Here is an 18,181-nt window from a genome sequence, read left to right on the forward strand (position 1 = left end):
TCAAGGCCACACTCTTCCAGGTCTTCTTGGTAGAACATGATGCTACTTGTCTTCAGGTGTTTGAACGCCAGCATGCCCAGATTCAGAAGAACATCCCTGTCAGACTTCATGAGCTGCTGTTGATTCTCTCTCTTTTTCCTTTTTTCCCCCTCATGAGTCTCGTCATACTTCTGCTTCTTGGTGTTTGTCTGAACCAACAGGAAGTGGCAGCACATCTCAGTCAGGGTCTTGGGCAGCTGTCCTATCGTGGTGTGTGTCCTCAACATGTCCAGCAGAACGGTAGCAATCATCCAACAGAAGAGTGGGATGTAACACATGATGTGGAGGCTCCTCCATGTCTTCAAGTGTGAGAGGACTCTGTCGGCCAGCTTCTCTTCACTGAATCTCTTCCTGAAGTACTTCTCCTTCTGGGGGTCTGTGAACCCTCGCACTTCTGTCACCATGTCAACACATTCAGGAGGGATCCGATTGGCTGCTGCGGGTCTGGTGGTTATCCAGTGGAGGGCCTTGGGGAGCAGATTCCTCTTGATGAGGTTCGTCAACAGAGCATCCACCGATGATGTCACTGTGACATCAGAGATGATTTCATTTTCGTCGAAGTGCAACGGAGACCTGCTTTCATCGAGGCCATCGAGGATGAAGCAAACTTTCCAGGCAGCGAGCTGCTCTGCTGTGACCTTCTTTAACGTTGGGTGGAAATCATGGATCAGGTTCAGAAGACTGTACTGCTTATCTCTGACCAAGTTCAGCTCCCGGAATGAAAAGGGAACCAGGAGATCTATATCTTGATTCTCCAAACCTCTTGCCCAGTCCAGAGCAAACTTGCGCGCAGAGAATGTTTTTCCGATGCCAGCGATGCCATTGGTCAGAACTGTTTTGCTGGGTTCCTTTCTGCCAGGGAGGATGATCTTAAAGACTTTACAGCAGTTGATTGCATCGTCATGGAAGGTCTTCATGTTGGAAGTTCTCTCAAGCTGTATCACCTCATGTTGGCTATTAACCCCTTCACTCTGTCCCGCTGAGATGTAGAGCTCTGAGTAGGTGCTGGTGACGGAGTCTCCAGACTCTTCCGTCATGTGGTTTTTCACTCCATCAAGACTGTCCGAACTGACCTCCAAACTGACCTTATAATCGTTCAAATCAACCTGCAGACGGACATCTGAAATGAGAAGAACATTTAAAACATTCAGGTTAATTTATAACTTCACATGTTTACACATGCACACATCACTCATTTTAATTTAACACCCTGCAGACAATAAGCAAAAACATCCAAAAGTAACAACAGATAAATTATAAATAAGTGAAGGATCAGTGGATCTGTGTAGTCATGTGAAACGGAGCTTTTGAGAAACGATGACGTCACCGCTCATTAGCGCATATCATTACTTGCGCAAGCAGAGCGCGCAAGTACTAGTTTCGCCCGGGACTAGCCGTGCGTATGCACCGTCCCAGCAAATGACGTAATGACTACTTGTGCCTGATACGGCAGTGGTGTCAGATTACATACATGTATACACAGGAGCATTACCTTTAATCCTCCCAACACTAAAACATATCGTCATTATTACAGATTACATACATGTATACACAGGAGCATTACCTTTAATCCTCCCAACACTAAAACATATCGTCATTATTACAGATTATATACATGTATACACAGGAGCATTACCTTTAATCCTCCCAACACTAAAACATATCGTCATTATTACAGATTATATACATGTATACACAGGAGCATTACCTTTAATCCTCCCAACACTAAAACATATCGTCATTACGTCACCATCGAAAACCAATTACACTCTGGCATTGGGTCCTTTAATCCACATCTTTATTACGTCATCATTGAGAGCTAGTTATACATATACTATGTATAACTATAAAACCAATGGTTTTATAGTTATACATATACTATGTATAACTATAAAACCAATGGTTTTCGATGGCGGTGACGTAATGACGAGGGGGGATTAAAGGTAATGCTCCTGTGTATACATGTATGTAATCTGGCACCACTGCCGTATCAGGCACAATTAGTCATTACGTCATTTGCTGGGACGGTGCATACGCATCAAAATTGGCGGGACGGCTGGGACGGTGCATACGGCGCAAAGTAACCACAGTATACCGCTAATCAACTTACTATTTACATATACATAGTATATTATGTATAACTAGCTCTCAATGATGACGTAAGAAATGTGTGGATTAAAGGACCCAATGCCAGAGTGTAATTGGTTTTCGATGGTGACGTAATGACGATATGTTTTAGTGTCGGGAGGATTAAAGGTAATGCTCCTATGTATACATACTGTATGTAATCTGGCACCACTGCCAGATTTGACAGTTTGTAGCGGTCGAAAGTACTTGTGCGCTCTGCTTGCGCACTAGTTGGCCATTTATGTGGCCTACTAGTGTGCAACAAGCAAGTATGCACTCGACAGAGTGCAGTTCTAGTTTTTACTATAATTAGGTGAGAAATGCAGCTTGTGCCTGCATGGAAACTACACAGATATCTATCCGATTGTTCATGTTTATATATCACTGTTAACAACTTTAAAACTTATCATATGTTGCACCAACTGCAGCGAGCAAAGGCTCTGCTCTGCTGCATCCAATAATACATATATCAGCCTAGTCCAGTGCGGACTGGTGATTTCATTTGTATTTGTGCCGAGTGTGAAGCTTAACAATAGGTACTACAGATACTGTGGATCTTAACCTACCAATAAGGACCCAGGCCAAATGCCATTGCACAGTAGCCTACACCAACAACAAGTCTATGCGTGGTGTTTGCATAGCCATGGGAAACTATCATCTCCTGCCATATTTTGCTCTCCATGTCATGGTTATGGAGAGAGAGAGAGAGAGAGAGAGGGTGCAGAGAGAGAGAGAGAGAGAGAGAGAGGTGTGAATGCAATAGCATCAAATAGCGTGGTTGGTGAGAAGAAAGTATACAGTGGGTCGCCGTGCGCATATATGGACATCTCTCTCCTGTTTAGGTAATAAAGGGCTCATATATGGCACATCTCTCTCCTGTTTAGGTAATAAAGGACTCATATATGGCACATCTCTCTCCTGTTTAGGTAATAAAGTACTCATATATGGCACATCTCTCTCCTGTTTAGGTAATAAAGGGCTCATATATGGCACATCTCTCTCCTGTTTAGGTAATAAAGGGCTCATATATGGCACATCTCTCTCCTGTTTAGGTAATAAAGGACTCATATATGGCACATCTCTCTCCTGTTTAGGTAATAAAGGGCTCATATATGGCACATCTCTCTCCTGTTTAGGTAATAAAGGACTCATATATGGCACATCTCTCTCCTGTTTAGGTAATAAAGGACTCATATATGGCAGATCTCTCTCCTGTTTAGGTAATAAAGGACTCATATATGGACATCTCTCTCCTGTTTAGGTAATAAAGGACTCATATATGGCACATCTCTCTCCTGTTTAGGTATTAAAGGACTCATATATGGCACATCTCTCTCCTGTTTAGGTAATAAAGGACTCATATATGGCAGATCTCTCTCCTGTTTAGGTAATAAAGGACTCATATATGGACATCTCTCTCCTGTTTAGGTAATAAAGGGCTCATATATGGCACATCTCTCTCCTGTTTAGGTATTAAAGGACTCATATATGGCACATCTCTCTCCTGTTTAGGTAATAAAGGGCTCATATATGGCACATCTCTCTCCTGTTTAGGTAATAAAGGACTCATATATGGCAGATCTCTCTCCTGTTTAGGTAATAAAGGGCTCATTATATGGCACATCTCTCTCCTGTTTAGGTAATAAAGGACTCATATATGGCACATCTCTCTCCTGTTTAGGTAATAAAGGGCTCATATATGGCACATCTCTCTCCTGTTTAGGTAATAAAGGGCTCATATATGGCACATCTCTCTCCTGTTTAGGTAATAAAGTACCCTTGACTGCATTCCATTGTCACTGTGCCTGCATGCAGACAATGTGTGCGTGTGAATTAGCCTACATTATTTGTTTTTAATATATTTTTTATCCCACGATTTTGTAACCCATTTTTCACCCCTGTGTCAATCATCTAATGTGATCCTGGGCTCTACACACCCTCCACCAACCTAGTCCCCATATATGGGGGACAAGGGGAGACCAACCTAGTCCCCATATATGGGGGACAAGGGGAGAGCAACCTAGTCCCCATATATGGGGGACAAGGGGAGACCAACCTAGTCCCCATATATGGGGGACAAGGGGAGACCAACCTAGTCCCCATATATGGGGGACAAGGGGAGAGCAACCTAGTCCCCATATATGGGGGACAAGGGGAGACCAACCTAGTCCCCATATATGGGGGACAAGGGGAGACCAACCTAGTCCCCATATATGGGGGACAAGGGGAGGCCAACCTAGTCCCCATATATGGGGGACAAGGGGAGAGCAACGGACTTGAACTCATGCTTCCTTCATGCCTGAGTGTGCAAGTTGCTCCTTTACACCTGACAGGGGGGAGTTTCCCTGGTTGGACGTAGCGCGTGGAAGGAACACGTTATTCCAACCAGTTCCTTTCCCCTCCATCAGGCGCCCCGGCTGGCCAGGGGGAGGCAGTTTAGAGACCAGGATTACTGCATGTTTTTGTGAGGGTACCTACCCTAGGGGACACGGGGAGAACATGTGAGGGTACCTACCCTAGGGGACACGGGGAGAACATGTGAGGGTACCTACCCTAGGGGACACGGGGAGAACATGTGAGGGTACCTACCCCAGGGGACACGGGGAGAACATGCAAACTCCACACAGAAAGGCCCTTTGGCCAACCCCCGCCTTCGGGTATGGGCACTGATGACGCGGAGGAGGAAAAAAAAGCCGCCAACACCCACAGCGCCCCGAACGGGAATCGAACCCAGGACCTTCTAGCTGTGAGGCGACAGCACTACCAACTGTGCCACCGTGCCTCTTTTTTAGCCTACATTATAACGTGACATTTATTACACCTCGAAAATATAGCCACTCTACAAGCTCACTGTGGACTTCTATAGGTCTGACTCTGCTATTATTTTATGTGCAGGACTTGCCAAGTCTCCAGAGCAATGGTAAAGTGTCTATCATGTTTTTATTATATGGAGAGAAAAGTCGAGAGTCGGGATTTGGAGATTTACCACATAGTGTGAAATGACAGACAATGAAAGAAACATGTTCCACTTCCACTCACAATTTAGGTGGCTTTTAAAATGCGGTACTTATTCCTTCCTTAAAATATGATTGGCACCTCATAAGTGTAAATATAAAATCAAATATAATATCACCTACAATTGAAACCTGCAACTGCAGTGATTTTATTCTGTGTTCAATGCGTTTCTGTGTTTGTGTGTGGACTCAGCCCAGGCCTTAAGAGTTCAATTTATTAGCATGACGTTTCAATTCTTACTTGTCTTCAGTCCAGGTGTGGTTTGACTGGGTGTCTTCAGTCCAGGTGTCTTCGACTGTCTTCGTCTTCGACTGGGTGTCTTCAGTCCAGGGTTCTGCTCAGTCTCACCACGCCTCTCTCTGTGGACATGATTACATATTTAGATCCTCATTGGAGCCACCTGGTTCCTATGTAGATCCCAAAATCCATCATTGATTGACTGATTGATTGATTTATACATTTTCATCTATTAATTAACCAGATAATGATGTCAGCTAAACGGTTGTTAACTATGTGTTATTCCCAGCCATCCCTAGTTGTTTTATATAGTTTTGTTTTATATTTTTTATATATGTAATATTGTATAGTGTTAGGGGTCCTCATTCACAATGTAAATATACGACCAGGTGTAAATGAAATGCGTAATGATATCGTATTCTTCCGTCTGATCAAGCTGCGACGAGCTCCCGCGTCATCAGCAAAGGTGGCCGTACTAATGACTGCATGTGTGCTTGATACAGTGATAGCCTACAGCAGGGGTACTGTAAATACCGGATAAACGGTGGTTCCGTGGCTCAAATAATAATAATAATAATAATAATAATAATAATAATAAAACTTTATTTGTATAGCACCTTTCATGACATGAAATGCAGCTCAAAGTGCTTTACAGAACAATGGAGAATAAAAGAAAAGCAAGGCAACGACATTAAAAAACAAGCAGTAATGCAGTACAGTGAGGACATGAAAAATAAAAAATACAAGATCAATTAAAGGCAATGTTGTAGAAGTGGGTCTTGAGCTGAGCTTTAAAAATGTCTACAGAGGCTGCCTGACGAAGGTACAGTGTTATTAAACTACAGAGGCTGCCTGTCGAAGGTACAGTACTGTTATTAAACTAGAGGCTGCCTGTCGAAGGTACAGTGTTATTAAACTACAGAGGCTGCCTGTCGAAGGTACAGTGGGAGCTTGTTCCATGCCGACGGCCCGTAGAAGCAAAAAGCTGCTTCCCCGTATTTTTTAGTTGCCATTTATTTGGGCAAAGCGAGCAGGCCGGCGGTGGAAGACCTTAGGGGGCGGTTTGGGACATATTTAGGCAGGCAGTCATGTAGGTAGTGACTGCATGTGTGCTTGATACAGTGATAGCCTACAGCAAGCCTACAAACTCTGATGCTGGCATTCAAAGCAACCAAAGGTATCTTGCAAGTATGATTGAACCCTACAAACCCTCCCTCGCACTCAGATCAGCCAACGCAGGGAAGCTGGAAGTACCCTCACTAAAAACGCCGGGACAACGCTCCACACGTCCCAAACTCTTCTCCCTTCTGGCTCCAAAACTGTGGAATGCACTTCCCATTGCAGTCAGAACTGCAGCATCACTCCCAATCTTCCGCCGTAGTCTGAAAACCCACCTTTTCAGACTCCATCATGGCCCATAGCACTTACCCTAACCCCTTAGATAGCATTTCTGTAGACTTAGATAGCATTTGACACAGACTTATAGCATGTTATTTAGACAGCATACTATAATTGCATTGTATGTAGTCATAGCACGCCATAGTACATATGTATAGCATAGTAGTAAATATGTATAGTTTATATGTATAGTTTCATTATATAGATATTCCACTGTTACTTTCTTAGCTTACGCATGTTTTATGATAAATGCTTTTATGTGATGTATTCCCATGCTTTTTTGTTCTTGCTTAATGTAAGTCGCTCTGGATTAAGAGCGTCTGCTAAATGCCTAAATTGTAAATTGTAAATTATCTGTAGCTGTAGTACAGTTGCCTATTATCCCTCTAAGACCCAGCGTTGCTTTATAGCAACAATTATATTTTAATTAATTACTTATTATTATTTTTCTGTTCTTTTTTCACCTAAACGTCATCAGTGATGTTCATTTCAATGCCATTGGTCATGATATTTGCATATAAATACCCCCCACAGAGGCTGAAATTCACACAAATTAAAAATGTCTGGACAATTTTTAACCTATGACTTTTGACCTTTAACCCTAATAAAAGTAAGTAAAATAATTGTAATATATGTTTTTTTGTGATCATTAGAATGTCTAGAACATGTTTTATTCATTATTGTTAAAGATATCCCCCAAATGTACATTATTCATTTATTATATTATTATATTATTATTATATAATGTTCATCAAACTTCTTTTATTTATGTATTTTAACAATTTCTTTTAACCTAATTCCTAGTAGTACAAAGTTGAAATCTCTTTTTTGCAAGTAGAAATGAATCCGGGTCTTACAGGGTTATAATTAATTAATGGCAGCGCTGCCAGCACAGCCACATTAAAATATATCCTACCTCTGGAGGAGTGGAGGTGAGCTGGCTTAAAACTATGACGTTCAAACACGCTGATGCCATTCAGTAATGTGGTTATTATTATTATTTTATATATATATACTGTAGCCCAGTGGTTCCAAAACTTCTTCATGTCAAGCACCCACAAAACAACATCTATTAGGCCACGGACCCCCCATTTGAAAACACATGCCAGTGACCCCGATAAGGACCCCCCATTTGAAAACACATGCCTGTGACCCCGATAAGGACCCCCCATTTGAAAACACATGCCAGTGACCCCGATAAGGACCCCCCATTTGAAAACACATGCCTGTGACCCCGATAAGGACCCCCCATTTGAAAACACATGCCAGTGACCCCCGATAAGGACCCAGTGACCCCGATAAGGACCCCCCATTTGAAAACACATGCCAGTGACCCCGATAAGGACCCCCCCCATTTGAAAACACATGCCAGTGACCCCCATAAGGACCCCCCATTTGAAAACACATGCCAGTGACCCCGATAAGGACCCAGTGACCCCGATAAGGACCCCCCATTTGAAAACACATGCCAGTGACCCCCATAAGGACCCCCCATTTGAAAACACATGCCTGTGACCCCGATAAGGACCCCCCATTTGAAAACACATGCCAGTGACCCCGATAAGGACCCCCCATTTGAAAACACATGCCAGTGACCCCGATAAGGACCCCCCATTTGAAAACACATGCCTGTGACCCCGATAAGGACCCCCCATTTGAAAACACATGCCAGTGACCCCGATAAGGACCCCCCATTTGAAAACACATGCCAGTGACCCCGATAAGGACCCCCCATTTGAAAACACATGCCAGTGACCCCGATAAGGACCCCCCATTTGAAAACATATGCCAGTGACCCCGATAAGGGAGGATTTGTACGGCTCTAGCAGTGATTCCGAAACATATTCATTTCAAGGACGCCGTCGCCCAGTTTCACACGCATTATGCTAGACCAATAAGGGTCCATTTGGTTCCAAACTATCTCTAATTGAGCTAGGTACCCCCTGGAACTCCCTCAAGTACCCCTAGGGGTCCCCGGACCCCACTTTGGGAACCACTGCTGTAGCAGATGGCCGCAGTATCCCTCGATTTTGCTTGGTTCTCCCCCCTCTGAGGGGACAGGGGGGACATGCCCAGCACCTCCAGGGGGGGCATGTCCCCCCTCTGAGGGGACAGGGGGGACATGCCCAGCACCTCCAGGGGGGGCATGTCCCCCCTCTGAGGGGACAGGGGGGACATGCCCAGCACCTCCAGGGGGGGCATGTCCCCCTCGCCTCATGTCCCCCCTGTTAGAGCCATTTTCTATTTATGATGATTTATATTTATTCTTATTATTGCCTGCTTTATGATATGTATTTATTTTGTGGTCATTTAAATTATTATAATTACGCTATGAATTTGATGGACTGAATGGAGGTTTCCCCTCCCCTTTTGAGAAAGGATATCTAGGTGCTAGGCACCTGGTGACAGATAGGTGTGACTCCCTGCTGGGAGATAGAATGGACTCCCTGCTGGGAGAGAATGTGGCATAGACGGGGAAGCTCACAGTTTGTTGACCGCGCTCACAGGCTCTTTATTGTTTTATTTGAATACAAGTTTATGTTATGTGACGGAGAAATAAATATGATTTGTTCTGACAAAACAATCCGATCTCCGTGAGTATTTGGATCTGCAAGAGGAGAGGCGACGCGAGTTATACAGCAACAATAGACTGCAACACCACCCCGACAAAACAGTGGCCTTATTTGTTTAGTGAGAAAGGCCACGATATTAGTCAACAAACTCCGCATGGTGCGGTAGTAAAGGACGGCAACATTTCACAACTACAAGCGGCTTGGAAACGGCGACATTGACGACAAACCTCACCTTGGACTTGAAGTTGTTTCCCCAACGGGCCGTGAGTAGTAGCCTAGCCCAAGGCTATAAAAGCCAAACAAAGGAGCTGCTGCTCAAAATTATGAATGAAATGTCGCGCCGATGCGCTGTTGCTTTATTGTGAGTGAATTAAACGAAAAGCAAATGTTGCGCGCTGATGCGCTGTTGTGAAATGGATGCGCTGAAATTAATTGGAACGAAAAATAAATGCTGCGCTGATGTTGGGAAATAATAAAATGGATGCTTTGAAATGAAACTAAATGAAAAGCAAAATGAAATGAAATGAAGGAATGCTTTGCATATAACTGACAAATCAAAGGGAGGTTCTCAAATAAAGTCTCTGATCAAACTCAAACTGTGTGGAGAACGTTATATTTAACAATGGAAGAGGAGGTGGTTTCTGTTGACCCCGCCGCGGCGGAGGATGATGTTAAATCACTAAGTGGAACGCGCAGAGGGAAACTTGGTGTTTGCACTCGTAAAATGAGAGAGGTTCAAACTTTGCTCGTACCGGGTGGAAATGTGAAAGTGGTTCATAATGATGTTGCCTCATTTAAAATGTCACTGGATGAATTCGTTCACTATCATGGGTTGGTTCAAAATCTCCTGTCTGACGAGACAAAGAAGGATGATAATGATGCATGGTATGAACCAAAACTAAACTTGTTTCACGAGTTCTTGCATGAAGTTGACATGTGGGTAAATGAACAAAAACAACAAATGACTGTGGAACCCCATGACAGCGCCTCAAATGTGTCAAATGAGTCAAAACGATCAAAAGCTAAATCAACTAAATCTACCACTTCGTCAGTCAAGTCAGCCCGACTCAGGGCTGAGACAGAGAAGGCTGCACTCCTTATAAGGGCATCAACATTAAAGGCAAAGCAGGCTCTAGAAATGGAACAGGTTAACATGGACCAGGAGCAAGCTATTGAGCAGACTAAAATACGAGCCAGACTGGAAAAAATGGAACTGGATATCAGCCTGGCTGAATCTGACGCTAAATTAAAGGTCCTGGCGGATTTTGAATCCAGTTCACAACCACCATCAGAACTGCTTAAATCACAACCACAAATGCCACAGTCAAAATCACATGATGCCATGAATGAGTATTTGGAAAGTAAAACCAAAAATGCAAATGCAACAGTTTATTCACTTGGAGCAAGACAAAAAACAAAATTTCAAGGAATGTCAAACCATGGCCCAGAACCACCAGTAGCAACTGACAGGACCCAACAGCAGCAACCAATGAGATTTGGGACAGGAACTGGAGTGTCAAACAATGACAACTTCTTGACCGTAATACAGAGGCAAAATGAGATTGCTGATTTACTGATTGTTCAGCAAAAAATGACATCACTTCCCTCTATAGAAATCCCAGTTTACGATGGCGACCCTCTAAATTACCAGGCATTTATGAGGTCATTTGAACATTGTATTGAGGAAAAAACAAAAAGCCGCCAAGATAGGCTATATTACTTGGAACAATATACCTCTGGGCCTTGCAAAGAATTGGTTAGGAGCTGTCTTCACATGAATGCTAACGAAGGCTACATTCAGGCCAAAACCCTGTTAAAGAAGCATTTTGGTGATGACATGAAGATTGCAAGCGCCTATATGGAAAAAGCTCTGAATTGGAACTCTATTAAATCAGAGGATGGAGATGCATTGCACTGTTATGCGCTTTATCTGAGAGGCTGCTGTAATGCAATGAGAGATTTGGAGGATATAGAGGAGCTGGATTTGGGCTCTAACCTGAAACTGATTGTGTCCAAGCTGCCTTATAAATTAAGGGAAAAATTGAGAGCAACAGCTTGTGACATTTTGGAACAGACTCATAGGAGAGCCAGATTGACCAACTTGGTTAAATTTATGGAGAAGCAGGCTAGTATACTGCAAGACCCGCTTTACGGTGACATTAATGACTCACCTGCCAATGTGAAGACTTCAAGACCCAGAACTGCTGTGGAGTCTAAATCTAGCAGATCTACAGGCAGGGGGAGTAGTTTTGCTACTACAATGGAAATTGTGCCTGACAGCAATGCTGAAAATACACTGGTCAACATGCCTTTAGGTGTGCATGATGCCTCATGTCTCTACTGTACAGGCAAGCATCCTTTATCTGAATGTCAGAAAATGAATGTACAAGCACATGAATCTAAAATCCAGTTTCTCAGAGAGAGAGGACTATGCTTTAGATGTTTGAGAGGAGGACATTTGGGCCGTAATTGTGCACAAAGAATGACCTGTCAGAATTGCCAGGCCAAACATCCTACTATTCTGCACATTAATGGATTCAAACCAGAGATGGTCAAATCTAACGAGGCAGAATGGCATAATGAAAGGCATGCGGAAACATCGTCTGTCACCAGCGCTCTGGTGTCACTTAGAGAGGGTGAAGGAACCGGGGCTGGTAAAGACTGCATACTTGCTATAGTGCCAGTGCAGGTGAAACTTCGCAGTGGAAATAGGAGTGTACTCACCTACGCCTTCCTGGACCCAGGTAGTACTGATACATTTTGTACAGAGAAGCTCATGAGGCAGCTCAATGCTAAAGGACAGAGAACTGAAGTTCTTCTGCAGACCATGGGAACAGAGAAAACTGTCAAGAGCTTTGAGCTGACTGGTCTAGAAGTAAGAAACATAGAAGGTGGTACATACTTGCCATTGCCCAAGTTATACACCCAAGACAGGATACCTGTAACAAAAATAAATATACTCACCCAGACGTATCTTGACAAATGGCCTTATCTGCAGGAGATCAAGGTCAGAGGAATTGATGCTGACGTGGAGCTCCTTATTGGAGTGAATACCCCAAAAGCCACGGAGCCACGGAAGATCATCAATAGTCAAGAGAACGGTCCCTATGCAGTGAAAACATTGCTAGGTTGGGTGGTGAATGGACCACTGCATGCTTCCACTGCTGTGGATAAGAAACGTCGCATGGTCTCGGTGAATCGGATCTCAATCGTTCACATTGAGAAAGAACAACATGCACATGACTTCACAGGGAAGGTACCACCAGATCTACAAAAGGAAAACAGCAAACTGTGGTACAGACCACACCATGGTGTTTACCATACACGCAAGAAACGCAAGAAAAATATGAAACCTCTTTTGGATACGAGTCAGAAGCTACAAAACTCTGGGCCTCATGCAACTCGTGCCCTCAACCTTTCATCAGAGGACTTGGAAAATGCTGAAAACGCCAAGGAGGAAATGTCCTCACTGGAGAAAGGAATACAGTGCAATAAAGGAAGCTCCCTTTACAAGCTGGACCCTAACATTGACAATGGAATTATGAGAGTGGGAGGAAGGATTAGGAGGATGGCTATCCCAACTGAGATTAAACGAACAAAGATCCTACCTAAACAAATTCAATCATACCCCCCGAACTGTTCAGAAATGAGGACCAACATACAAGGAGGAGATGGAGGCAGGTACAACACCTCGCCGACCTATTTCGGAAATGTGGGACCAAGGATATGGAATAAAATCAAGAGAGATTTCATCCCTGGAGACCTCGTTGTCATTGTTGATGACAACCCACCGAGGAACTCGTGGCTCCTGGGACGAGTCATCAAGACCCTTCCAGGACCTCAAGGACTTGTTCGTAGCGTCCTGGTAGAAACCAAGACCAACGTCATTCAACGACCCGTCACCAAGCTCTGCCTGATCTTGGAAACAGCTGACAGAGCCTACTAAGCCCCTTCTTCTGGTCACATGCCCCCCCCCCCCCCCCGGAGCAATGCACACATACACACACATTCATGCGCACACTCGTTCGCTTGGATCATACAGACTTTGGTCGCTTGAATAACGGACTTGAATACGAACAAGAAGAAAAAAATATATGAACTTGATTATGCATATTATTATGCTGAGGACAAGTGTCCTATATGCTTTCATGCTAATGGCTCTTTGATGTCTTATTATTTGGTAATTGCTTTGTAAGCAATTCGGGGCTGGTATGTTAGAGCCATTTTCTATTTATGATGATTTATATTTATTCTTATTATTGCCTGCTTTATGATATGTATTTATTTTGTGGTCATTTAAATTATTATAATTACGCTATGAATTTGATGGACTGAATGGAGGTTTCCCCTCCCCTTTTGAGAAAGGATATCTAGGTGCTAGGCACCTGGTGACAGATAGGTGTGACTCCCTGCTGGGAGATAGAATGGACTCCCTGCTGGGAGAGAATGTGGCATAGACGGGGAAGCTCACAGTTTGTTGACCGCGCTCACAGGCTCTTTATTGTTTTATTTGAATACAAGTTTATGTTATGTGACGGAGAAATAAATATGATTTGTTCTGACAAAACAATCCGATCTCCGTGAGTATTTGGATCTGCAAGAGGAGAGGCGACGCGAGTTATACAGCAACAATAGACTGCAACACCACCCCGACAAAACAGTGGCCTTATTTGTTTAGTGAGAAAGGCCACGATACCCCCTCTGAGGCATGTCCCCCCTCTGAGGGGACATGTCCCCCTCGCCTCATGTCCCCCCTCTGAGGGGACATGTCCCCCTCGCCTCATGTCCCCCCTCTGAGGGGACATGTCCCCTCAGAGGAGGTGATATCAGCGTCAGCTCCAGGGTGGTGTAGAGGGCACACAGCCTGTATATTTATTCAGAAGGCTTTAGTCTTCATGGTGTAGAGGGCACACAGCCTGTATATTTATTCAGAAGGCTTTAGTCTTCATGGTGTAGAGGGCACACAGCCTGTATATTTATTCAGAAGGCTTTAGTCTTCATGGTGTAGAGGGCACACAGCCTGTATATTTATTAACTGATTAACTAATTAACTGATCTACAACAAGCTCATGCATCGCGTTCACTGGATCAGTTAATTAACTGATCTACAAGCTCATGCATCGCGTTCACTGGATCAGTTAATTAACTGATCTACAACAAGCTCATGCATCGCGTTCACTGGATCAGTTAATCAACTGATCTACAAGCTCATGCATCGTGTTCACTGGATCAGTTAAATAACTGATCTACAAGCTCATGCATCGCGTTCACTGGATCAGTTAATTAACTGATCTACAAGCTCATGCATCGCGTTCACTTGATCAGTTAATTAACTGATCTACAAGCTCATGCATCGCGTTCACTGGATCAGTTAATTAACTGATCTACAAGCTCATGCATCGCGTTCACTGGATCAGTGCATTTAGCTCATGCATCGTGGAGGCGGTGCATTTTGCAGGCTGTAATGATGACCTATTTCAGATATTCACAATCTCTTGGGAAAGAGGCGGAAAGGGTACACCGGGCGAACCGCACAAATTAACTCATTACACCCCCTTCGCTGAACGACAAGGGGGATTGACGCAGCTTGATCGGACGGATAAATACGATATCATTACGCATCTCCTTTACACCTGGGCGTACATTTTCGTTGTGAATGAGGACCATTGTGTGTATATTAAAAACAATATAACATGTTTACAATGTATTAGTTTGTGCTTAATCAAACAGTGCTTACTTATGGCCTTGTTATGCGAGCGCACTTGTGAGATGATTTGGGAGTGCATGCGGTGATGCGGCATATGTGATTATGATATTATTAAAAAAAAGGCATGAATGGAATGCACGCCTTTATTTCCAAGTGACAATGACAAGCATACAGCTTGCCTATTTGTAGTAAGTACTAGCAGGCTATAGGCGTAAGGGGCTTAATCATTCACCATTTAAATAAGTGCTTTGACAGTTCAGATAAAAGCGAGATCATTTTCGAGGGTCGGGAGGACGGGACCGCGGCGTGCGTCGCCAACACATACCAGCACACATGCAAGCGGCAAGCCTTCATCCATATGTTTACGATTCGTTCATCAATGATCAAATCACTACATAAAAGTTGATTATGTCTGCCTTGACGACATGATAGCCTATCTCTCATGCAGGCATCACTGAGTCACCCACAGGTCTTTAATATCACAGCAGTGCGGGAGAAACCTTTTTCCCTGTAACCATGGTTTCCACAGGTCGTATTGCATGTGTTCATGTCACAAAAACGAGGGCGAGGCTTGATTTCATAGGGCGTGCCAGATAGATTTCAGCCGTCACATTTATTAACGTCAGAACGAAATTAAGGAAGGATCAGCTGTTTGCGATCGCTTTATAAATGCCGTGGCGACGTGGGTGTACTACGAAACCTGCACTCGAATCTGTGGCAGATTTTACACTTGATTGATAAATGAGGGCCATAGTGTATATATTGTACAGTAGCATTATAGTGTATATATTGTACAGTAGTATTATAGTGTATATATTGTATAGGAGGATTGACATACTGTGTATCTGGAGGTCCAGGTTCATTGAAGTTAGGAGGAGCTCCTTTAGACCAGTCACTCTTCATAGACAGAAGGCTGGGAGTTGGAGACTCTGCTCTGTGGTACAGACGTCTGGAATAACATAAATGTTTGTGTGAATGAGGACCGTAGTGTATATATTGTACAGTGTTATAGTGTATAAATTCAGGGCTGCACACAACTTTTTTGGTCTAGTACTCAGAGGAGCACCTGGAGGAGTTTCTTGGTGCTCCTAAAATGCGGCGACCCGTCTCGCCGGATGGATAAAAGAGGGATGAATAACTTATAGCAAAACAATATGTATTGGATGAGTGGGGAGTCAATGGAGGGTATTGCAACTCTAGATTTAGCCCTAGAATGGCTCTTGTTGTAGATTCATCCCATTATTTAAAAAATCTAAATTTGCTAAAATCTAGGTCCATGTGTGGTCCAGCCCTATGGAATGCATATTATAATAAAAAATAACTTAACACTTCCTAAGGATAATATGAGCATCAAAGCAATATTTAGATTTTTTATTATTTTGTATTTAAATAACCGATCTACTAGCTGAAAAAAGCTGATCTACTAGCTCACAACGTGTTGCAACACGTTGTGAGCTTGCAGATCAGCTTTTTTTTAACATGCGACACATCGTACGGCGAAGCATACATCAGGCTTCCCTAGTTCCCTTTTGTTTTTAGCTGAGGCGACGTACGTAGTCAGACAGTCAGACACACATGGCTCCTCGGTGCAAAAATAAACAGTGTACACTACCCGACTTTACCATAATAAGGGACAGTATGTCGAGACACAGTGTTCATGTTGGGCAGCAGCAGTGCCAGTCCACAATGCTTTAAACTCTTCCCACTCCACTATGTCGGAACTAAAACCTTAGTACCCGTAAAAAGTCGGTGGCCGGTGCCTAGGCTGTGAGAGACGCTAATATGGTTTCTGCCTCGGATTCGGGTTCTGAGACGGCATCGCACACGAGCAACCATGCTGCTCCAGCACCCGGAAAACAAACACAAGCACAGCGGCAAATGGGAAGAGTGCAAAGCATCCAAAGCATGCCCTTTTACACCGGGGACTACAGTAGTTTGCTATCTGAAACGGAGAAGACGGAACTATTTGTGTCAGGTTTTCCTGTCAACCGCCCTCCATCATTACAGCCATTTTGCAGGCTGTAATGATGACCTATTTCAGATATTCACAATCTCTTGGGAAAGAGGCGGAAAGGGTACACCGGGCGAACCGCACAAATTAACTCATTACACCCCCTTCGCTGAACGACAAGGGGGATTGACGCAGCTTGATCGGACGGATAAATACGATATCATTACGCATCTCCTTTACACCTGGGCGTACATTTTCGTTGTGAATGAGGACCATTGTGTGTATATTAAAAACAATATAACATGTTTACAATGTATTAGTTTGTGCTTAATCAAACAGTGCTTACTTATGGCCTTGTTATGCGAGCGCACTTGTGAGATGATTTGGGATCGCATGCGGTGATGCGGCATATGTGATTATGATATTATTTAAAAAAAGGCATAAATGGACTCCACGCCTTTATTTCCAAGTGACAATGACAAGCATACAGCTTGCCTATTTGTAGTAAGTACTAGCAGGCTATAGGCGTAAGGGGCTTAATCATTCACCATTTAAATAAGTGCTTTGACAGTTCAGATAAAAGCGAGATCATTTTCGAGGGTCGGGAGGACGGGACCGCGGCGTGCGTCGCCAACACATACCAGCACACATGCAAGCGGCAAGCCTTCATCCATATGTTTACGATTCGTTCATCAATGATCAAATCACTACATAAACGTTGATTATGACTGCCTTGACGACATGATAGCCTATCTCTCATGCAGGCATCACTGAGTCACCCACAGGTCTTTAATATCACAGCAGTGCGCATGGGTAAAATTAATATAGGCCAGCCTACAAACTAATTCCATTCATGGCGATGCGATGTCGATGTGTCATGTAGGTGCGTGCGTGCGTGGACATGACATCAAGGCAAGCGAGGTGAGAGGGAAACAGACAGGGTAGGCCTACAACTTTATTTAATTCATGCAGGTGTTCGTTCTTTATTTATTTAACAAGACACCAGTTAGTTGGGCTTGCAAGTTGCGTGTGCGTCTGTGTGTGTATGAGAGAGGGGGGTGAGGCGGGCAGCAAGGCACGGGAGAAACCTTTTTCCCTGTAACCATGGTTTCCACAGGTCGTATTGCATGTGTT

General features: G+C 43.7%; 1 protein-coding gene across 1 annotated transcript in view; it reads right to left on the bottom strand.

Annotated features, from left to right (window-relative positions):
• LOC310873856 (protein NLRC3-like) overlaps window positions 1-18,181 on the bottom strand; it is a gene marked incomplete at its 3' end in the record, with an annotated part of 337,331 nt that overhangs the window by 12,267 nt on the left and 306,883 nt on the right. Inside the window, exon 2 of the mRNA XM_083786407.1 lies at window positions 1-1,159. This exon is cut by the window's left edge and continues 663 nt beyond it. Within this exon, the coding sequence (XP_083642533.1) occupies window positions 1-1,076 (1,076 nt within the window). The 5' untranslated portion in view covers window positions 1,077-1,159. The remainder of the gene's footprint in view (window positions 1,160-18,181) is intronic.

Source organism: Protomyctophum parallelum, assembly GCF_964188405.1.
Source record: "Protomyctophum parallelum genome assembly, chromosome: 16".
Classification (NCBI taxonomy): Eukaryota; Metazoa; Chordata; class Actinopteri; order Myctophiformes; family Myctophidae; genus Protomyctophum; species Protomyctophum parallelum.